Source organism: Rhinoderma darwinii, chromosome 11 (genome assembly GCF_050947455.1).
Source record: "Rhinoderma darwinii isolate aRhiDar2 chromosome 11, aRhiDar2.hap1, whole genome shotgun sequence".
In the NCBI taxonomy this organism is placed as follows: Eukaryota; Metazoa; Chordata; class Amphibia; order Anura; family Rhinodermatidae; genus Rhinoderma; species Rhinoderma darwinii.
Window position 1 is genome coordinate 51,633,054 of NC_134697.1, and position 22,814 is coordinate 51,655,867.

Below are 22,814 nucleotides of genomic sequence, written 5' to 3' on the forward strand. Positions count from 1 at the left end.
CGCTGCTTATTTAGTCAGGTGTTTATTTACTGGCAATTTACATCACTACTCTATGTATGTATGAGAGGGGTTGCTAGATACTTTTGAATAGAGCTTTTGCTACCTGTCACCAACACTCTCACATTCATCTTGGTGCCAATTGCTTATGCCTGTTACCAGAGTTGCTTTTGGCTACTCGCCCATTTTTAACAAAATATATCTAATAAAATGTATAATTGTTTTTCCTAATCGTTCTTTCAGGCAGTATTATATCCACAGTATAGGTGATAAATATATGATCGGTGGCGGTCTGACCGCTGGGACCACTATTGATTCCGAGAACAGGTTTACCTGGCCGTCCCTGTGCGTCCCAAATGAATGGATCGGTACTGCGCGTGCTCAGCAACCGCTCCATTCACTTTCTATGGGGCTGCCAGAGATAGCGTCCGGCATGCCACAGAAGCCACAATAAAAAAAACAAAAGTGAAATTAGCTTATTAATGTCAGCTGCAACTACGCTCTATTGTCTGGACGCATTCCTCCCAACTTTTTGAATAGTCAGAGAGGGACACTTCAGTTACCCACCCACATGGCAGATTTTTCTGCTGCAAAATCTGCACAAGAGATTTCATCCCTTCTATATTGAAAAGGGTTAAATCAGCTGTGAACTTTGCTGCAAAATGAGAATGAAAATCCGCAACATGCCCTGATATCCTTACAGATTATTTTGCGCAGGATGTGGTTGGTAAATTTGGATTTAAAGTGTATCTAAACATTTGACAAACTTCTGACATGTCACTATCACATGTTAGAAGTTTGTCAAATGTTTAGTTACTCTTTAGGATATGTCCCATGTGCTGGAGGCCTAGTGGTTTATTGTGGGAAAGATACATTTTGTCATGCATATCTCCATGCTTGAATAGTTTTTAATTTAAGTATTAGCACAATTTTTTTTTTATCCAAATGATGAAGTATTATAGTTAGGAACCAGACAGATAGTTTCTGGAGCAATATAGTAAATTTAGTCATGTAGTTCTAGATCCCAGGTCAAAAAGAGAGACAAAAACTAGAGACTAGTGATCAACAGCACTGGATCAAAATGTAATGTATGGAAGGGTGCAGACCTCACAGGACGCGATTCAAAAGTCCCTCGCGATAAGGCCTTATTCACACGAGCATGTCTGTTTTGCACGCATAAAAAACGCAACGTTTTGCACGCGTTTCACTTCCGTGTGACATCCGTGTATGGTGATCGTCTGCGTTTTTTCTGCATGTATGTCATCCGTATGTCACGCGTTTTTACGTCAGCAAAAAAAACGGAAGGTATTTTGCTTTTCCTCATCCGTTCTTTAGGAACTGTTGCGTGAATCACGGACAGCACACGGATGTGCGTCTTGTGCTGTCCGTGATTTTCACGCACCCATTGACTTCAAGGGGTGCGTGATGTGCAACAAACGCACAAGAATAGGACATGCTATGCGTGAAAAACACTGAATGTCTGAATTGACCCATTGAATTGCATAGGTCCGTGTGACGGCCAATGTTTTAACGCGCGTAACACAGAAGTGAAATACGCTTGTGTGAATAAGGCCTAACACCACAGGAATCAAGGCATCACATCCAAAATAATAAGGAACTTTGCAGAAAGAAAGGAAAGGTGATCCAGCGCTGATAGGAGTTTAAAAAGGAAGGATAGTTCCCACTATTATTAGCAAAATCATTAAAAATTTAAGAAGAGACGCAGTCTCAAGGCAGTAGTAGTGAGGGTATATACCCAAGCCTACGCGTTTCGAACGCAATTGGCGTTCTTAATCATGTCAAAAGAAGTACTTCTTTTGCCATGATTAAGAACGAACGCGTAGGCTTGGGTATCTTTTGCCATGATTAAGAACGCCGATTGCGTTCGAAACGCGTAGGCTTGGGTATATACCCTCACTACTACTGCCTTGAGACTGCGTCTCTTCTTCAATTTTTAATGATTTTGCTAATAAAAGTGGGAACTATCCTTCCTTTTTAAACTCCTATCAGCGCTGGATCACCTTTCCTTTCTTTCTGCATCACACACCGCGGGCCGTCGCGGGGATCCGAGCGAGATATCCGGAGACGCAGAACCGGTGAGCTGGAGGTTTCCTCCCTTTCTATATACTAATAAGGAACTTTATTCACCCATGAAACATTTCAGTTCTACTGAGACTTTCTAAGGCATGCTTGAAACATTACATGGGTGAATAAAATGTTTTATTATTTTGGCTGTTCTGCCTTGACTCGGGTCCGAGTTCACACGTAGCATAAATACTGCAGATTTTCCACAACCGAATTAGTTGTGGAAAATCCACAGCATAATACAGTATCAGCAAAGTAGATGAGATGTGAACAAATCTCATCCACACGCTGCGTAAATACTAAGCGGAAAAAACACTCAGAAATTGATCTGCGGTGCAGTTTTATTCCACAGCATGTCAATTGTATTTGCGTAAATGCTGCTTATTTGTTGCGGGTATTCACAATTAAATTCAATGGGGAGGTAAAACCCGCAACAAATAGCAGATGTTAAAATTTTTTGCAGGGGGGTTCACAGCGATCCTACCACAAAAAACGCAACTCTGTAAAAAAAAAAGTCTGCTACTTACCCAGAGGTCTGTGTTCCTCCCTTCAGCACGGCCTCCCATATGACCGGCGCTGCAGCCAATCACACCGCAGCGGACATTGCGGGTGAAAAACTGCACCACAGTTTGGTGCGGTTTTTCGCCCTGAATTTCCTGTGGCGCACAGGATGGACATGATGCATGCTTTTACGCAGCGTATCCAACCCGTGTGAACTCAGCCTAAGGACTTATTTACACGAGCGTATTTAACGTCCGTAATATGCGTGTGAAAATCACGCGCGTTACACGGACCTATGTAAGTCAATGGGGCCGTTCAGACATTCCGTGATTTTCATGCAGCGTGTCCGCTGTGTAAAACTCACGACATGTCCTATCCTTGAGTGTTTTTCGCGCATCACGCACAAATTGAAGTCGCAATTCGCACTACAGTTGTTAAATAAATGAAGGGGGGAAAAAAGCACCACATTCATTGCAGTTTCTAAGCATCTAAACTGCGTGTCATATGGATGGCATATGAGTGAAAATCACGCAGCCACGCACCAAATACTGATCACACACGGAACTGCAACGTGCCAAAAACGCTGCATTTTTTGTGAGAGCAAAACGCACACGCTCGTGTGAATTTCGCCTGACAGAGCTGATTGCCCTGTAGCTGGGGCTGCTGTGTAGTCAGGCTGGATTCACACGAGCACATTACGTCCGCAATGGATGGAACATATTTCGGCCGCTAATCCCGGACTGAGCATACTGCAGGGAGCCAGGCATCATGAAAACATGATTACAGTACGGGACAGTTGTCCGGCAGCGAGGCGGGGACTCCTAGCGTCGTACATAACTATGATGCTAGGAGCCCGGCTCCCTGCAGTGTGTTCCGTCCATTACGGACAGAACATGCTCGTGTGAATCCAGCCTAAGAATGCCCAAAAAAAGGCGACAAAATTATACACGGTGTCTGGTCCCGAATCGGTTTATTAGAACAAAATGGAAGATATGGTATTGTGTTATTTTAGTGGTAAAGAAATTATGTTAGTTTATCACCAAAATAGGTGCATGGACGCTGTGACTGGCATGAGGGCAGTGAATAAGGTAAATGTAAAAGAAATTTGCGTGTTTTATGTATTATTTCAGAACGTTATATGGTACATTTTACACTGCTGTGTTTCCATACGAGACTTGGTATAAAAGCATTTATTTGTGTGTGTAGTAAAATACAATAGACTTCATTATAATGGCTCCATGGGACACCGGGGAGGAATCCTTTAGTTTGTGGGACAACATATAGCCTTGTGATGTTACGTCACTTCCGGCCGTGCCTTCCCGCTCTCGAAGAGAAGCGGTAGTGACGTCAGCACGCAGAGCGTCTCGCCCCACGAGTGGTGTGTGTATGAAAGGAACGCCCGGCGCTCGGCCAGTCTCTACCACAGAACTCACACACGCGAGGTAAGTGGCTCCAGCACGCGCGGTAGAGGCTTAGGTGAGATAAGTCAGCGTCGCCGGCTCCCTCGTGTCCCGGTTAAAGGGGGTTTGTTTCTTCGGGGATGTCTGTTACACAGGCTTCCTGCACGCGGATTTGTAAACCGTTGCGCCCTACATCTGGGTGGTGTGTACGCGCAGTGCCGGGAAGGCCGCAGCCGCCATTTTGTGTTTTCTAGTAGTACAATAGCAACGTGTAACGTATTGTGAGTAGCGCGCGGAGCCCGTGTAGGTTGTTGGGGAGTAAACGCGGCTGTAGTAACGGACAGATAGTAGAGAAGGTGGCGCTACATGTGGGTGTGTGAGCGGCATCGTGCTGCTTCCGGTGACACGCTCTCCCGAGCGCCCCATGCGTCTCCATACTGTGAATTGTGCCCATAGTAAGATCTCGGAGATCCCTGTATACACTACTAATGGTGGTCGGCCGTGTAATGCTGGAAATTTGATCATGGCCTCTATGTGTAACAATCTGACTGGAACTTGTATACATGTGTGGATGGAGCTCGCTGCGTGCGGGGGCTGAGGCGATCCTGTAAACTGATTCATAGTCGGATGTGCATTGTCTGTCGGTTTACACTGCATGGCTGCGGCTCCATAGACTTGTAGCGGCATGTAACCGCCAGCAATGCTGGGATCAGGAAGTCGTTAACCCTTTCCCGCCGCAGCCGCTTCTCATTTTAATGTGTGTGCGCGTATGTATGTTTTTTTCTTTGTAGAAAGAGTTGTAGTTTTGAATTTACTGAAACTGAAGGCAAACTTTGTAGGGTGGAATAGAAAAGCTGCTTGCATTGTTTTTGGGTTTCATTTTTACTGTATTCAGCGTGCAGAAACGTGTTGACTTAAGTCTACGAATCAATATATATCGTTTTTTGTTTTTTCATAAAAAAAATAACGTGTGGCTGTATATTGATAGCCATTTATTTTGTATTCCATTGATGAAGCTGCTTGTGTTTTGCCGGGTGAGCTGTAGCTTCTTTTTATACCATTTTGGGGTATATACTACAACTTTGTTCACTTTATTTTTTTTTTTTCATGGAGCTACGGTAAAAATTTCTTTTTATATGGCCTTCCTGTGGCTTATGTTAGAAAAGTTTGGTCTGTTATGATAGTGGTGATACCAATTTGTGTGTGTGTGTGTACACGTAATGTATGTGTGTAATAAATAAATATATATATATATATATATATATATATAATAATTCATTTCCACATAATACCTCAGATATGGGGGAGGTGGTTTTTTTTTCTACTTTAAATTTATAAACATTTCTAATCCCTTTTTTTTTTTTTTTTTTTCTTGGGATTGATTGCTCACTGGCACAAACACTGCGGTACTTCTGTATTTTACTGCCCCTCGGGCTCCCCTAATAGGAGTACAAAGATGGCAGACCTGGGGGGGGGGGGACACACACACGATGGACTGATAGAGGGCTTAGATGCTGCGGTCTGTTGATCTTGGCAGTTAAACCGTCAGGATCTGAGTTAACCCAACTGTTATATATTGGTGTCGGCTGTAATACACAGGTGACCCCTGCAGTGTATAGGGCTGGCTCAGCACGTGAGCCCACTCCATACTATGCCTCCCCCACTGACTATGATGTACAGTTATTCAAATGTCAGTAAGGGGTTATTTCATATTTCCGGTTGTAGGTGTTTGGGTTAGCAAGTTGAAGTGCTTCCTCTATTGCTTAGGGCTCTGTTCACACCAAGTTATTGGCCTATGTCAGAAGTACACATCTGTATACTGTAATGTTCCCATAGGCTCTCATTCGCCAGACCTAATCCGTATATTGTCTACTACCCTATCAGGCTAATCCGTTAATAGGATGGAGGACCACCTTCTATTATTAGAGTGGAGAGTGGCTACAAAGTGTGTTGGGGACCCAGCATCTGTGCATTACATTGATTTAAATTGGAACTGTAATGACTTCTATCCCTTTTGGTGTTGCTGCAGTGGAATGTGTAACGCTTGCTGTTTGATTCCCCCATTGATTACTGCTGATCACTGGGGGTGCCAGCAGCGGGGCACTTTGATCAGCTCATTGTCTGGGGGAAGAAAGCAGTTGCCAAAAGCTGACATATCCTATAAATATTATATTTAGTTGCTTACAGAATAGTAGTACTATATATTGATATTTGACAAGAATTGCACTTCAGGGGGGGTTCACACGACCTGTTGAGGCAGATAAATACGAGGCTGATTTTAAGAGGAAATAACCGTTGAATCCAGGAGTTTTTGGAGCCGATTTTCAAAGCGTTTTTGGAGGAGTCTATGGGAATAATCTGTCTGTAAAATGCTTCATGACGTAACACGTTACTGCTTTTTTTAACTAGGCGTTTTTAATTCAGCAGTTTAAAAATGCCTTGTATGAACTAAACATCGTATTTCCCATTGACATCAATGGGAAGCTGTTTGGAGTGTTTTATGTTCCGAAAGACACTTTCCAGGTAATACCAAAATATGTTTGGGTTGTTGCTCAGCCGACATGAGAACATATGTATCCAATTGGAAGCCCCCTTACATGTATGACTATATTGCCGCCTACTGGTTTGATAAAATGCAGGCGCGACTCGTACTATACTATAGACTTTAGAAGCCAGTTATCTATTCTGAAGGGAGTGATTCTCCATAGTTAAGGTGAAAATAGAACAAAGTAGGTTTAGCATTCCTGTTAATACCATGTGAAACAATGAGATATTTATCAATGTTTATGGTGGCCTGTACGCGGCAATTTTTAACTGTCTTAACCTGTCATATTATATTTTCACAGCTGTAAACATGTCAGACGAATGCATTGTGAGAGTCCGTGGATTGCCATGGTCCTGCACACGTGAAGAGGTTTTGGAGTTTTTCTCAGGTAATACATATATTGGGGGTATTTGTTTTTTTGAATGGTTTCTCTTTGGACAATCCCTACTTGACTTGTTAAGGCCCTCTTACACAGGCCAATGACTGGGCAAATCGAGGGTTCATACGAACGCTCATTTCCAACTATTTGCATGTGGGCATCGATCAGTCAATAAATGAGAACTTATTAATCGGCTGATCAGGTCTTTTATGCAGCCAGATTGATTGTCTGTAGTTGGCAGCACATCTCCCTGTGTAAACAGAATATATGCTGCCAACATCATGCACGGGGATGGGCTATATTAATGACCGTTCATCCCCCATACATTTAACTATTGTTGATCCTTGTGAATGGAGCTAACAAGCGCCAACTGATCTGTATCATAGATTGGCGCACTTTTCCAGCCAGCGTCAGGCTGTGTAAAAGCACCTTAGGAGTCCTCTGCATTGGGCAGATTACAAAGTGTCCCTCTGCTGGAACCCCCAGCAATAAGCTTTTACCTGTGGGATACCTGCCAGTAAGTGTTCAATTTCACTACAGCACCACCACATGGAAAATTAAAGAGGCTCTGTCACCAGATTCTGAAATCCCTATCTCCTATTGCATGTGATCGGCGCTGCAATGTAGAGAACAGTAAAGTTTATTTTTTTTTAAAAAACGTTCATTTTTGGCCAAGTTATGAGCTATTTTATATATATATATATATATATATATATATATATATATATATATATATATATATATATATATATATATGCAAATGAGCTTTGAAATGGACAATTGGGCGTTTTTTTTTCCGTTCTGTCCAACTGGGCGTGTTTACGTGTATGACGCTGACCAGTCAGCGTCATACACTTATCTCCATTGATTTACACAGCAGCGATGTGCAGCCACATACACAGAGATTAACGTTAATCAAGTGTCCTGATAATGAATACACATGAAATACAGCCTGGACGTCATGTGTACTCAGAATCCTGACACTTCTGACTCTTTTCTTTGAGATTTCCAGCAACGGAAACGAAATCTCGTTTACCTCCGTAATCTCGAGAGATTTCGCTTCCCTTGCCGGAGTCTCACAGAAAAGAGTCAGAAGTGTCAGAATTCTGAATACACATGACGTCCAGGCTGGATGATCATGTGTATTCATTATCAGGACACTTGATTAACGTTAATCTCTGTGTATGTGACTGCACATTGCTGCTGTGTAAATGAATGGAGAGTGTATGATGCTGACTGGTCATTGATTGGTCAGCGTCATACACGTAAACACGCCCAGTTAAAAACAATACACGCCCAGTTGGACATAACGGGGAAAAAAAACGCCCAATTGTCCATTTCAAAGCTCATTTGCATATATATAAAATGGCTCATAACATGGCCAAAAATTAACGTTATTTTAAAAAAACAACACGTTACTGTTATCTACATTGCAGCGCCGATCACATGCAATAGGAGATAGGGATTTGAGAATCTGGTGACAGAGCCTCTTTAAGCATTACACCATGCTATTTCAGATGAGTGGATTGTCTGTGTAATGCAGGACAGGTCCTCCAGAGAGACACTGAGAAACCAATCAGAGTTCACCTTTAATTTTTCAATGGCCAATTACTCTACTTTTGCCTTACATTAGTTTTGATGTTCTCTAATGGACCTGAACCCTAACAATGTTGTGTACTACTCTAGCAGTATCATTGTTTTTGCTTAAGTTTTATAACCCTATGATTAAAAACTGTAAACTTAAATTTGTAGACTGTGGGATTGCTGATGGAGTGGGTGGCATTCACTTCACAATGTCTAAGGAAGGCCGTCCTAGTGGCGAAGCTTTCATTGTACTGGAAACTGAAGAAGATCTTAAAAAGTCATTGGAGAAAGACCGCAAATACATGGGCCACAGGTATATTGAAGGTAAGGACACTCCCATTCTACTGCTTCGTAGAGCAAACCTTCATTGAGCCTTATCTCAACATATAATCAGGTCATGTTTTTAATGGGGCGGCTTGTTTAACCCTGTATTTGGCTTTGCAGTTTTCAAGTCCAACAATACAGAAATGGAATGGGTTTTAAAACACAACAGTTCCAGTGACGCTGAGTCTGCCACAGATGGAACAGTCAGACTTCGTGGTCTTCCATTTGGCTGCAGCAAGGAAGAAATTGTTCAGTTTTTCTCAGGTACCTGTAGTTTCATAATCCTTAGATTTGTTCTAGTTAAGCCTTGAAACTGAACGTTAATTGGGACCTAAATCAACACAGCTCTTCGTTATTCACAATCCATTGTACTGTCGTTCTAAGTAAGAAGTCTAGTGTTATCAATATGGTAAACGGTTTAAATGGCTCATTTACACTAGCATATTACATGCCAATCTTTTCTTCCATATAGTTTTTCTAACTGAAAAACAGGATTTGATCTTTATCTGCTGGGATTGGTTTTGTCAAGTCTAAAGAAAATAAAATACTGAAGAAAACATTGACCATGAACTATGTCATGTAAATGTGCCCGAAGTCTCTTGTTGTAGATGCTAACATTGCGGGGTGGCGGGAGCAAAGCATAAATAATTGAGCTGATGTTAGGTTATTGGGGATATTAAAGTTGTTAGTATTGTTAAGATGGGTTTGTTGCAGCCTTTAACACTGTTCCCCTTAATGGGGTATTTGTCCTTGGGTTAAAGGGTTGAGAATCGTGCCAAATGGGATAACATTGACGATGGACTACCAGGGGAGAAGCACAGGGGAGGCCTTCGTGCAGTTTGCTTCAAAGGAGATAGCAGAAAATGCTCTGGGGAAACACAAGGAAAGAATAGGGCACAGGTGGGGATGGACAGAACGGGATGGTTATAATTCTGTTTTGTTTCATGTTTTCTTTATTATTTTTGGGCTCCATGGTGGTGGGAGGGGGTTTTGTTTTTATACTTTGTATCGTATTTATATTTGCAGTCAATAAAACAAATTCAAAATGGTATCTACTAATTTTCTCTTCAAATGCTTTCTTTGAGAATCCTCTTTCCGTTTTCTGAGCTTTTAAAACTTGGTTGTACAGATGTCTATAATACTGCTTATACATCCAGTGGAGCCACTATAGATTTTATTTAAAGTAGGCCGCCTTATTTAATCCGTACTCACACTTTTTTTATTTTTTTTAAAACACCTCTGTCACAGATACATTGAAATATTTAAAAGCAGTAGAAGCGAAATCAGATCTTCGTACGATCCGCCCAGAAGGATGATGGGGCAGCGACCTGGCCCATATGACAGACCAATGGGAGGTCGTGGTGCTTATTATGGAGCTGGCCGTGGTAACATGTATGACCGCATGCGTGGTGGTGGAGGTTATGGGGGCGGTAAGTAAGATCATAAATGTATGAATTTACATAGGGGTTGTCCAAGGGTATGGTAAAAAAAACAACTTCAAATGTTCTGATATAACAATGATACTAATTGTTTTTAGAAAATTTGCTGTTTTCTTTTTCAAACCCTCAGACAACCCTTTATGAAAAATTATTTTATTTTGACAGTTTTTATGTAGTTTGTCCTGCAGTTCCCCCAAACGTATTAGGCTTTAGCAGATGCAACGCCGTAAAGTGTTTTAATTTCATTGTCTTATTTTTAATACTATTTTCATTTCAATCTGAATAGCAGAATCACATTGCATTGCATTGTCTATTCTAGGTTATGGTGGATTTGATGAGTACAGTGGATACAACAACTATGGCTACGGGGCAGATGGTTTTGATGATCGGCTCAGAGAAGGTAGAGGTATGCCTGCTTAGCAGCATGCTTGTGTTTTTTGAAGGGGTTGTGTTTGATATATTTATGAATGGTCTGCAATGGTTTTCAAAGAAGCAACTGGGAACTTGAGTGTTTGTGTTTGTAAGGCTAGTTTCAGACTGTTTTGTGTAGAAGTCAAGACATATGGCATATTTCCGGTCCATAAACTATATAAAGGAGTGTGGATTAACATTAATACTCTCTTAATGATAGGAGTAATGATCCTTTTACAGATTTGGAATGCATGGGGATGTACGATACGATTGTTCATCCCCATACATTTTCATCTTGGCATCGCATTCTGTTTACTCGATCTACCACCGACAAGTGACCGGTCTTATTTATGGCTGCATATAAGATCCGATCTCGTCTGATTGCTGCCCCGTTTACTCAACCTGTACGGGCGTGCGTTTCCCAGATCATTGCCCCATGTTAGGGCATGTTCACATCAGCGCTGCCTTTCTGTTGAGGGGGTTCCGTCAGGTTAAACCCCTCGATGGAAAGGCAAACAAACCTTGGCTTCCGTTTCCCTCACCATTGATCTCAATGGTGGTGGAAACGTTGCTAATGTTTTCTGTTTGTCACCTTTGTCGCTATTGATTCCGTCAAAACAATGGAACACTGTCGCAACGGTGACCAACAGAAACCTTTAGCAACGTTTCCATCACCATTGAGAGCAATGGTGAGGGAAACGGAAGCTAAGGTTTGTTTGCCCCTCTGTTGGTGTTAACGAGATTGAAACCTGAGACGGAAGGGCCAACGCTGATTTAAACGCAGCCTAAGAGGGCCTTAACAATTGTTTTTTATGAGGAAAGATGCTGTCTGTTTTCGTCATTCTCTTTATCCTAGAGATCACAGCCCTAATAGTGGCATTCTGTGCATGCTGCAAAACAGGATCTCGAAGCCTGGCATGAGCAGTAAAGTAATATTGCTAATGGTTTGGGTATGTTTGTTGCTGTATTGAGATGTGGCTTTCAGGGAGAACTTTGTGGGCTGAAGTCTGTTTTGAACTATTACTTTGAGGAAATATATTTTTTTTTTGTTTTGTTTTTCCCTCAATGAATGAAATGACAACCCTTTTGCCTTTGTTAGGTATTCCTCAAGGTTTCCCTGGTGGAGCTGGTGATGCAGGCACAGGTTTTCACAGTGGGCACTTTGTTCATATGCGTGGCTTACCTTTCCGTGCCTCTGAAGGTGATATTGCCAATGTAAGTAAGAAGGGCGTCTAGAGCTCTTTTCTATTGTGGCTTGGCCTATTAAAAATGTAGCAGAACATGCGGCTTATTAATTGTAAAGGCCTGTTTGTGTAGAATTTTTTTTATTTATTGTCAAACAGTCTATGAATGACCATTTCCCCTTTTGACTAGAAGCTTGTCAAAGGAGGAAAAGAAAGATGCTTACCATTAATTTCCTCAAGTCTGTCTGGGTTGTGTATACACTAGACATTGCTTCCATAGCGGAGGACATTTTTAATGGCCGGTATATTACAAATTTTAATTTTAAAAGGAATTTGTTAGTCTTGTGTTCTTTTTTCTAAATGTCCCTTTTGTAAAGTATTTTTTATGATTCCTTTTATTTTTTTGTAGTTCTTTTCCCCACTAACACCATTGAGAGTGCATATTGACATTGGAGCAGATGGAAGGGCCACTGGAGAAGCCGATGTTGAGTTTGCAAGTCATGAAGACGCAGTTGCAGCCATGTCTAAAGACAAAAACAATATGCGTATGTAGACTTATTTTATTTTCCTCTCGCCTTAATTACTTGTATTGGCTTACTACATAAGCACCTGATCAATTTTGCTGTTACAGCTGATATATTTTTCTTTCATTACAGAGCACCGATATATTGAGTTGTTTCTAAACTCAACTGCTGGTGGTGGCGCTGGAATGGGTGCTGGCATGGGAGCTGGAATGGGAGCTGGAATGGGTGCTGGCATGGGCGCAGGAATGGGTGCAGGAATGGGCACAGGCATGGGAACGGGGATGGGATGTTATGGCAGAGATGGACTAGGTAAGTCATGGAATTAACCACTTTTGTTATGCCTCAGTGTGAAGCTTGTTGTCGTGTGCCTGTATTGGCTGATGTATGGTGATTTTCTATTTTATTTTGTTTCCTCAGATGGAGCAGGATATGGTGCTGTAGGGCGAATGGGCATGACCGGAAACTACAGTGGGTGTTATGCAAATCCTGATGGTCTTGGTGGATATGGTAATGTATGAACTGCCATTGTTAATGGCTTTATGTTTATTCTTTTTAGAGCACTAAACTATATTATGTTTACACAACTCAAACTGGAAACTGCTATCTTAAGAGAAAATTATCTTCGTCCCTTGGAGAGAGAACATTTTAGACCCCAGTACCAATTGCTTCATAGCGTATTGTATTATGATGAGTACACAAGTCATATAATGTCAATTGCAGTAGGGTGCCTTAATCTAAAAAATGGGCTCCATCCTTAGACTTAACGGTGGGTACAGAACAGGGGTAGACAACCTTAGTGAGATGGAGATCTAATGTACCTTGGGAGCATCTTAAAATCTATGTGGTACAGAGTTCTTACCAGACCATCGAGGAATGGTTTTTCAAAGCTGGTTGGTTATAGTTTTAACAGTATTTAAATTATATACTGTGCTACAAGACATACTGGATAGTGCAGCACTGATGAGTTGCATGCAAAATACACAATTACACCCACTAACTCACAGTTGACATAATCTTTGATTTGGAGTAGTTCTGTCCTCATTCTCCATAGCCATGTATGCTGCTTGCAGAAACCACTTGTCTCACTTTTCTGCCCAGGCATCTTGGGGTATGCTCACACGGTGTTCTTTGCAAGCAGAAAATTCTGCCTCAAAATTCAATTTGGAATTTTGATGCAGATTTTTATCTGCCTGCACGCTGTTTGCTGCGTTTTTCGCCTGCGGGCGAAAACGCAACTAAATACGTTCTCTGCCTCCCATTGATGTCAATGGGAGGTCAGACGTAAATGCGCGAAGATAAAGCATGTTACTTTACCCGCGAGACTGTTTTTCCGCTCGCGGGATCAAAACGCCTCCGCCTCCCATTGAAATCAATGGTAGTCATTTTCGGCCGTCTTTTGGCGTAGTTTCCGCGTCAAACGTGTCAAAACTGTGTTAACTGACCCCTAGGTTCCTCATTTTTCAGTTATCCTCTCCACTTTTAAAAAAACAACAACTCTATCCCGGTGCCCTAACAGAATCCAGCTACCCCTTGCCCCCAAATACTAGACTGCAGAAATAGTGTTAAACTGTCCCCCTGAAAATACTAGTGCCAACAGTGCCCTTAAATTGTGACTAGCAAATAACACCCACTATTTCCCCCAAAATCTACGCCTTCCCTTGTCAGCGATTATACCTGTTGATCCTGAAATTAGACAGAATGCTAATCAGCTAACAAGACAGCAGTTGTAACATGCACCAAGGCTATCCCTGAACTTTGAGTTGCTGTGATTTTGGTGCTGAAGTCCTTACCCAGACCTTGGTCCATGCTGTGGCTTTTGTCTTGTGGAGCATCTGTCAGTGTGGTCGATGTATTTTGTGTACCAAAAATTAGGGCCTGCTTTAGAGCATTTCCACTTCCACTTTTTTTTTTTTTAATGAGAAACCATCCCAGTTCTATAAACATGCTTGAAGACTCTAGGTGGAAATCCCATTTCAAGCCTTGTTCACACATTACAGATGCTACCATTCTTTTTCAAGCTAAAACCAGGAACCGGACATAAACAGAAAATATATAAATTAAGGCATTGGTGTGTCCTGGATCAAATTCTGGTTTTGGCTTAAAAATGCAAGTGAAACTGCACTGTATGAGCAAGGCCTTATGGTTTGGTGCTAGGTTAGGTAATGTGTTCAATTTTCATCGAGCTTTTAGGTTTCCAGTATTGTAGTAACTGTAAAGTGTTCAGTAAACTGTATTTTGCTTAATTTGAACTTTTTTTTTTTTTCTTTTTCCTCCATAGGAAGGGGCAATTCTGGAAACAGTGGGGGGGGCTACTTTGGACAGCATGAGAGCATGAATACAGCTGGATGGCGTGGATTATATTAATTGCTTTGTTGCAATTAACTTGTTGAAGCCGTTTGTTAGTTACGTTTTTGTGTTTAGCTCTTGTACAAAATTTGTACAAGGACGTTGATCTTAACATTTTTAGTGAGCTGAGTACAGTGGACATTGTTACTGTAGGATTTAATTTGTTTGAATGCAAACATTGACTTTGAATAAATTTTTTTTATAATCACGGGATGTCCAGTATATGCTTAAGATGACTCCAACACATTCAGAATCACTTGGAATAATAGCACCCACACTGATGTAGTGGGTCCACTAGTAATATAGCAACTATAAGGCCATGTTCACACAAGCATGTTTTTGTCTGCCATATGTCGGCAGTATTTCCCGGACCAAACACACTAGTTATCTATGATGCTATGAGCCCCTGCCTCACTGCGGGAAAACTGTCCCGTGCTGAATAAGTGATTACAGTACAGGGCAGTTTTCCCGCAGCAAGGCAGGGACGCCTAGCGTCATAGATTACTGACACTAGGAGCCCGGCTCCCTGAAGTTTGTTTTTTGAAATACTGCTGACATACGGTCTGTTGTACATCATGTGAATCCGGCCTTACTCATCCAATTTAACTGATCTTCACCCTTGTCCGGTTTTCCAAAACTATCACAAACTTGACTGCAGGGTGACCTATGTCTCGTCTCCCCCCCCCCCCCCCCCCCCCCCAAATTCAATTGTCAATGCTGAATACAAACGGCATGAACCACCTTTTAGTAGCTGAAAACATGTGCTGTAGGGCAAGTGTATCAGAGCTGTGCTCGACTCAATTAGAATAGTTTTCAGTTTGATTGTAAAAAAGAACCTTCCCAGTCACTGACTGCAAGCGGAGATCTTTGTTTCAATTCTGCAGTTTATTAGAAAGTTGTAGAACTTTAAGCTGCCAGTTTTATTGGTGTATTAAAATTTTTGCAGATATGCGACATCTTAAAGAACCATAGCAAAAAAAATGCAATGAAATGTATGAGCAACTTGTAGTGGAACGGCAGTTTTAGAAGACTCTGCCCATGAAGCAGTAAATACTTCCAAGAGATCGTGGCAATGACAATCCACTACACACCTAATAAATGGCTGTGCAGCTATTCAGTTTTCCTATTGAAGATATTAAAACTTTGTAATGACATCCAGAACTAGGAGCTGCTTTTAAAGCAAGAAATGTTCAGTTTGGACATGCAGCATCAGACAGGACGGGTCTGGAAGTTAAAAGCAACAAGGGTTTCCTCCCACACTTTAAATGAGATGGGTGCTCAACATGGCTACAACATCTAGAAAGCATTTTTACAGAACTGAACTTAGATCAACAAAGTGAAACCTAGGACGCAGCTGCAATATCGCTTTCTGGAAGCGGCTTAATGCGCCAAACAGCCCTAAGGCTATGTTCATACGCTGAGTCAGTCAAACCGCTCCGTATTTTCAAAGGGAAAACCGGTCCTGATTTTCAGATGTTTTTTGAGCAACTCGTGGTTTTTTACAGCCGTTTCCAACAGTCCATGAAAAACGGCCCAATAAGTGAGCTGCACTTTTTCACGGCCGTGCGACAAAACGACCTGTTGTAACAGCCATTTTTCCCATTGCAATCAATGGGCAGATGTTTGGAAGTGTTCTGCTTCCAATTTTTCAGGCGTTTACGGCCCGAAAATAGGCCGTGTGAATATACCCGAAGACTGCTATGGGCCTCTATTTTGTGCCTCTGTGCCTGTGTTGTAAACAAGTTATTTCTACCTCATGGATTCATAGGGAATGAGGGCAGGAAAAAGTCAACTGTTGTAGCATGTTCCAAAGCATGCCGAATGGGTATTCTGCTAGAGACATCGGTTGCCAACCAGACTTTGTTTTATGGATACGATGAAAAAAAAACCAGACAACTTTTATGGACAAATTGGAAAAACAAATCCAATCCTAAAAATACAGAATATATGGCTGTAGCTCAGAATACTGACGAACACATTAGCAGCATCTGCTGTGAACTATAAAATCATGGCTACAATTTCCACAAGCTCCTCCAACCTCTATATTTTTTTTGTTTCCAGGAATTTATGGACTGCTTGCAGCACAATACGACCCAACACTTGACTTACCTGTGCCTGTTAGCTGCCATACAGGCTCCATGTGCCTGAGGCTCTTCAATAGCTCTGAGCCTTATAGTCGGGCTTAAACCAATTTTAGTTCTAGCATGGGAAAGCAAGAAAACCTGTTCCCAAGCTGTGTCTACTTTATAGTGTATGCTTGCCTCTACTCTGAAAATGGGGTACCTGAGCCCCATTCTCAAAAGCTCCAGAATCCATTAGTTTGATGGTTTGTTCATGGTTAACTGCTTCAATGTACACAAGGTATAGGCTGAAAATCTGTCTTCTGCTTTCATCAACCTTTTCATGCTGCATTATGTGAACAAATGTATTGGGACGCCTACAATCTGTGTGTGATCTTTTACAACATCCCATTCTGAATCCATAGACATTAATAAGGAGTTGTCCAAAATGTCTTTATGTTGAAGCATTAAGTTTTCCCTTCACTGGAACTAAGGGCCCTAGGCAAACCCTGGAAAAACAACCCCATAAACATTATTCCTCCACCAAACGTTACAGTTGCCACAATAGTCAGGCAGGTAACGTTCTCCTGGTCTTCGCCAAACCCAGACTGCCAGATAGAGAAGGGCGATTCATCCCTCCACACACATTTCGTTTGCTAATGTCAGAGGTGGTTTGGAGCTGCACTTAGTGCGTTGGTGACTTACTTGACTATGCACCGCAGCACTAGGCGACCATGCTCGATAACTTTACAAGGTCTGCAACGTGAGTTGCTGTGGTTCCTAAACATTTCCTCTTTGAAATATCACTGTTCCTATCTAGGTGGGAAGAAATTTCAAACATTCCTGAGTCTGGAAAAGATAAGTGACCACCCCTAATGGCTGTGCGCCAGCTTCTCCACAAACAGAAGAAACGGCTACGTTTGAGACCTAAATATACTTACTTAGACACTGCACATGACTAGTCCCTGTCCATGATTACATGTGCGGACAGGGACCTGTATTTGGGGGCTGTGCTCCAATATAAAGTATGGGAGCACGGTCTATAAAGTAAAACGGGACATGTCCTATCTTTTGCGGAGCCTTTCTCCGGCCCAGACGTCTTGCTGCAAATATATGGGAAGGTGTCCGTGGGCAATAGAAATGAATGACTAACTACAGCTGAATTCTATGGTCGTGTGCATGGGGCCCTAAGAATCGTGTTATGTTACATTTGTATGTTCAAATTATCACAACTTGGTGAAAAACATGTTATCTTTGCATCCGCAACACTCATCCGCTTCCTATATTCTGCAACCACAAAATATCTAAGTGTGAGCTAAAGACATACAAGAAAATAAAGACAAACTGAAGCCGTATGAAAATACTCTTTACTATTATGTGAGAGTTAATACATAATTTCTGGGTGTACATATACAAAGCTCTAACATGTGGAACAGGTAATTTATTACAAACAGGTAAAACTAATTCCACTTATATTCATTTATTTTTATACATCAATAAAATTTTGATTTCTGTATCACTTGTTATTGATGTCATTTTGTACACTGCTAAAATGATATATCTTTAATCAGCTTATATTGTGGAGCAGATTCTACTCCGGAGTCCTTCATGTAGGAGATTTCAATGTTTCTAGGCTTGGCAACAATCTCTTTATCACTATTTGGGAATAAATATTGTATGTGACAAATATTAGGTCAAAAAACAAAAAGGGAGAAAACAGAAAATACCAATTACTGCAATGCAAATGTATACTAGCATAGTCATCAGTGCTATTTGTATAAGGGCACGTCCACACGCTGCAGAATTGGCACGTTTTTTTTGCGGCTGGAATTCTGGACGGAAAAAACAATACAGCAGCAGCATGGTGGATGAGATTTAACAAATCTCATCCACATGCTGCAAAAAATTTCCAAGCCGAAATTGACCTGTGGTGCATGTTTTTGGGACTGTAGCATGTCAATTCCTGCTGCGGAAAGTGTCCAGAATTGCTGCGGTTTTCAGAGGAGACGTCTCCATCTAACAATTTAAAAAATGCAGCAATTTACGCACCATTTTCTGCAGTAAAAAACGCAGGAAATGGTGTGTTTTTGTCGCAGCAGCAAGCCTTTGACTTTCAATGGAATTGCTGCAGAAATTTTCTGCAACCATTCCGTTGGCTGTGGACAAGCCCGAATGCCTCGTGTACACGACCGTTGTGCCACTCGGGCCATTTTTGACGGCATCCGATAGTCTTCACAGACCCATTCACTTTAGTGGGTGAATCGGGTACGTGAAAAATGGTCCGAGTCTCTGATCCGAGGAAAGATAGAACATGTCCGATCTTTCCTCGGATCACTGGCGGGACTCGGATGGCACACTGTTGTGTGCATGAGGCGTAACCCATTATAGATACTCCACAGGTCTGTGCAATTTGTACATACAAACTAAAAAAGGGGCAGATTTGCTACTGTCTGCGTCTAGAATGCGTAAAAAAAATGCTCCAACTATTGACGCTTTTAACTTAATACTATTTTAAGAATATATGTTTGCACCTCACCAGACATTAAAAAATTGTCTACATAAGGGGGTGTGGCTTAAAATGCACCAAACGAAAGCGAAGCTAACAGAGTTGCTATGAGAAAGAAAAGTGTCTAGCAATGTGCACCAAACTTATCATGCACCACTGTGATAAACTTGTTGCATCCTTAGACTGCCTGGTCTTTGTTTATGCTGTGGCTTGAATCACACGGAACGGAAACGCTGCAGATGTTCTGTTGACGTCACCCCTTCTACGTTGAAATGGCTGAAATCCGCAGTTTACATCCAGAACAATGTGCATGCTCCGATTTCCGTTCGGGAAAATGTTGAACAGAATGTGAATGAGATTTGTTCAACTCTCATCCACATGACTGGTACTGTAACCCACAGCATATCCATTACGTGTGGACCCGGCCTAAGAGTATGTTCACACACACATCGTCTCGGGGTGTAAATGCCTCAAAATACGCCTGAATAAATGGTAGTTGAACGCCTAAACATCTGCCCACTGAAATCAATGGGAAAAAATGGTGTTATATTTAGGCGGGGCGTTTTTTCCGTCGCTGTTTTAAAAAAACGGCGTGTAAAAAGGAGCATGTCACTTTTTGAACTGTTTTTGGATGTGTTTTTCATCGGGTCAATAGAAAAACAGCTCCAAAAACGCCTAATTTTTTTCAGCTTCAAAAATGGCTGAAAATCAGAGGCTGTTTTCTCTTGAAAACAGCTCTGTCATTTTCAGCTGTTTTTGATTTTGTGTGTGAACATACTCTTAACCTTGGACAGCTTAGTAAATCTGCCCCAAAAAGTTTAACAACATGACAGAACGAGGCAAAAAAGCATTTTTCTCTAACAATATATATTACAGAGTTTCTTATCTTTGCTTGTACTATTAATTTATGGGGGAAGATGAAACTATAGTTACTCTTTAATTGTCTGCCCTTTACCATGGTTTCCTATCACTTTAGAATTTTGTACCAGTCACTATGTTCATTTATTGCTGTGTGTTCGTTCACGTTACTTACCTTGGTTCTTGTGGTTTCATTGCTGCTGCAATGTGACGGGAATTCCCATCTAGTCTGTCTTTTACATCCCTTTCTTTGCCATCCTCTTCTGAATTCTGTACAAGGTTTCCATGAAAGAGGTCATAAAAGTAACATTAAATCGCATAGATGTTTACATAAAAGCAAGAGAAGTAGTAAAAAACAAATGGCTTTTCATGGCACTTGTGTACATTATAGAGGGGATGTCCCCGGCTTGTGACCGTCCGAATGCTGAGATCCAATGACCAGGTCACTTTTAAGAGCCATAATCTGTGGACATCCATTGGACCCTTCTTTTTCAAAACAAGCATAAGGGCTTGTCCACACACAATGGAATTCTGCAGCAATTCCGTTTAAAAATGCCGATATTCCGCTGCGGCAAAAACGCACCATTTTCTGTATTTTTTTACTGCAGAAAATGGTGTGTAAATTGCTGCATTTCTCTCAATGCTGTGAGATGGTGAAAAACGCAGCAATTCGGTCCACATTCTGCCGCAGGAATTGACCTGCTGCAGTCCGAAAAATACGCACCGCACGTCAATTCCTGCTCTGAATTTTTACGCAGCGTGTGGATGACCTTTGTTAAATCATCACTTTGCTGCTACTGTATTCTGCATTTTTTCCGCCTGAAATTCCAGACTGAACAAAAGCGGCAATTCCGAAGCGTGTGGACGAAACCTAAAACTGAGATTCTCGAACCCTAAACAGCTGATAGACGACCTATGAATCTCCTGAAAGGCCACAGGAAATATAAAGAGGTGTCCAAATTGTAGAAATGCAGGCATGCGGAGGATTAGCGAGATCACTTTCTTTACCTCCATTCTCCCCCGTGCTACTTGAGAAATTCAAAAATCCTCCGCTGCTAGTACAACACATAGTCACATACACTACACACTGGGGGACACTCAGCATCTGACCACTCTCTTTGTCTGTAGGATATAGGACTGTTCCAAGTCCATCCCTGTGTGGTGTGAGTGTAAAAACTCTGAGGGTATGTTCACACGCTAGCTGGCTTTTACGGCTGAAATGACAGCCTGTTTTCAGAAGAAAACAGCTGCGTCGTTTCAGCCGTAAAAGCTCCTCCTCGTAATATACGAGGCGTCTGTGACGCTCGTAAATCTTGAGCTGCTCTTCATTGAGTTCAATGAAGAACGGCTCAAATTACGTGGCAAAGAAGTGTCCTGCACTTCTTTGCCGAGGCAGTCAATTTACGCGTCGTCATTTGACAGCTGTCAAACGACGACGCGTAAATGACAGGTCGTCTGCACAGTACGTCGGCAAACCCATTCAAATGAATGGGCAGATTTTTGCCGACGTATTGGAGCCCTATTTTCAGACGTAAAACGAGGCATAATACGCCTCGTTTACGCCTGAAAATAGGTCGTGTGAACCCAGCCTAAGGCTGGATTTACATGAGCGTGTGCGTTTTGCACGTGCAAAAGGCACATAAAAGCTCCGTGTGTCATCACCATATGATGCGCGGCTGCGTGATTTTCGTGCAGCCGCCATCATTATGACACTCTGTATGTTTGTAAACAGAAAAGCACGTGGTGCTTTTCTGTTTTCATTCATACTTTTTACTGCTGTTGCGCGAATCACGAGCGTCCCACGGAAGTGCTTCCGTGTGCTGCGCGTGATTCTCACGCACCTATTGACTTCAATGGGTGCGTGATGCGCGAACAACGCACAAATATAGGACATGTCGTGAGTTTTACGCTGCATGAAACTCACGGACAGTCTGCACGGCCCCGTAGACTAACATAGGTCCGTGTGAGGCGCGTGAAAATCACGCGCGTTGCACGGACGTATATCACGTTTGTCTGAATAAGCCTTTAGGGTATGTTCACACGCAGAGTCAAAAACGTCTCAAAATACGAAGATGTTTTCAAGAGAAAACCGCTCCTGATTTCCAGACGTTTTTTGTTCCACTCGCGATTTTTGCTGCGTTTTTCACGGCCGTTTTTGGAGCTTTTTTCACTAGTCTATGGAAAACGGCTCCAAAAACGTCCCAAGAAGTGTCCTGCACTTCTTTTTCGCGGCCGTTTTTTTACGTGTATAAAAACACTGAGAAAAACGCTCCATCGGAACAGAACGCCGTTTTCCCATTGAAATAAATGGGCAGATGTTTGGAGGCGTTCTGCTTCCGATTTTTCGGCCGTGTGAACATACCCTTAGACTTTCTTCATACACAAATTTTTCTTCAATTTTTTATTAAAATACACGTAAAAAGCACGCCATTAATGACGTTTTTTAATTTAGTGTCATTTTGTACAGGCGTTTTGGATTTTCGATAGAGAAGTCCATGGAAAAAAAATGCTATACCTAGAGCATGCTGTACTTTGAAAAAAATGCCACTGACCCCCAAAAAACGCTACGAAAATGCCACAAACCAAAATGCTTTCTATGCAGGCTCTCTCATATTTTACTATAGACTTTAAAGTAATATCTGGTCGCTAAGTTTTGAGCAAAAAAAAAATA

At 41.8% G+C, this 22,814-nt stretch overlaps 2 protein-coding genes across 7 annotated transcripts in view; one reads left to right on the plus strand and one right to left on the minus strand.

The window, feature by feature from the left end:
- Positions 1 to 3,917: 3,917 nt before the first annotated feature.
- On the plus strand, positions 3,918 to 14,927 carry HNRNPH3 (heterogeneous nuclear ribonucleoprotein H3). 4 transcript variants are annotated; one of them, XM_075841444.1, is made up of 12 exons: positions 3,918 to 4,025; positions 6,830 to 6,916; positions 8,660 to 8,815; positions 8,936 to 9,079; positions 9,577 to 9,715; positions 10,064 to 10,245; positions 10,574 to 10,660; positions 11,765 to 11,880; positions 12,259 to 12,394; positions 12,506 to 12,682; positions 12,791 to 12,880; positions 14,652 to 14,927. In XM_075841444.1, the coding sequence occupies exons 2-12, from the start codon at positions 6,838 to 6,840 to the stop codon at positions 14,735 to 14,737; spliced, it is 1,392 nt and encodes a 463-aa protein (XP_075697559.1). In that variant the 5' UTR covers positions 3,918 to 4,025; positions 6,830 to 6,837; the 3' UTR covers positions 14,738 to 14,927. The 4 variants fall into 4 exon arrangements, with proteins under 4 accessions (XP_075697559.1, XP_075697558.1, XP_075697556.1 ...); XM_075841443.1 differs by lacking the exon at positions 3,918 to 4,025 and having other exon boundaries at positions 12,791 to 12,885; XM_075841441.1 differs by lacking the exon at positions 3,918 to 4,025 and having other exon boundaries at positions 10,574 to 10,654.
- Positions 14,928 to 18,129: 3,202 nt separating this feature from the next.
- Positions 18,130 to 22,814, minus strand: part of RUFY2 (RUN and FYVE domain containing 2) — a 33,846-nt gene continuing 29,161 nt past the window's right edge. For all 3 annotated transcript variants that reach the window (XM_075841448.1, XM_075841447.1, XM_075841446.1), the window contains 2 exons: positions 20,319 to 20,413; positions 18,130 to 18,435 (listed from right to left, as the gene is read on the minus strand). In XM_075841448.1, the coding sequence (XP_075697563.1) occupies positions 18,327 to 18,435; positions 20,319 to 20,413 (204 nt within the window). In that variant the 3' untranslated portion in view covers positions 18,130 to 18,326. The remainder of the gene's footprint in view (positions 18,436 to 20,318; positions 20,414 to 22,814) is intronic.

Excerpts from the sequence above, each read along its gene's own strand:
- HNRNPH3 (XM_075841444.1), top strand. The coding sequence starts at position 6,838 with ATGTCAGACGAATGCATTGTGAGAGTCCGTGGATTGCCATGGTCCTGC. Across the intron at positions 10,246-10,573 it reads TGGTGGAGGTTATGGGGGCG|GTTATGGTGGATTTGATGAG; the intron begins GTAAGTAAGATC and ends TGTCTATTCTAG. Across the intron at positions 11,881-12,258 it reads CTGAAGGTGATATTGCCAAT|TTCTTTTCCCCACTAACACC; the intron begins GTAAGTAAGAAG and ends ATTTTTTTGTAG.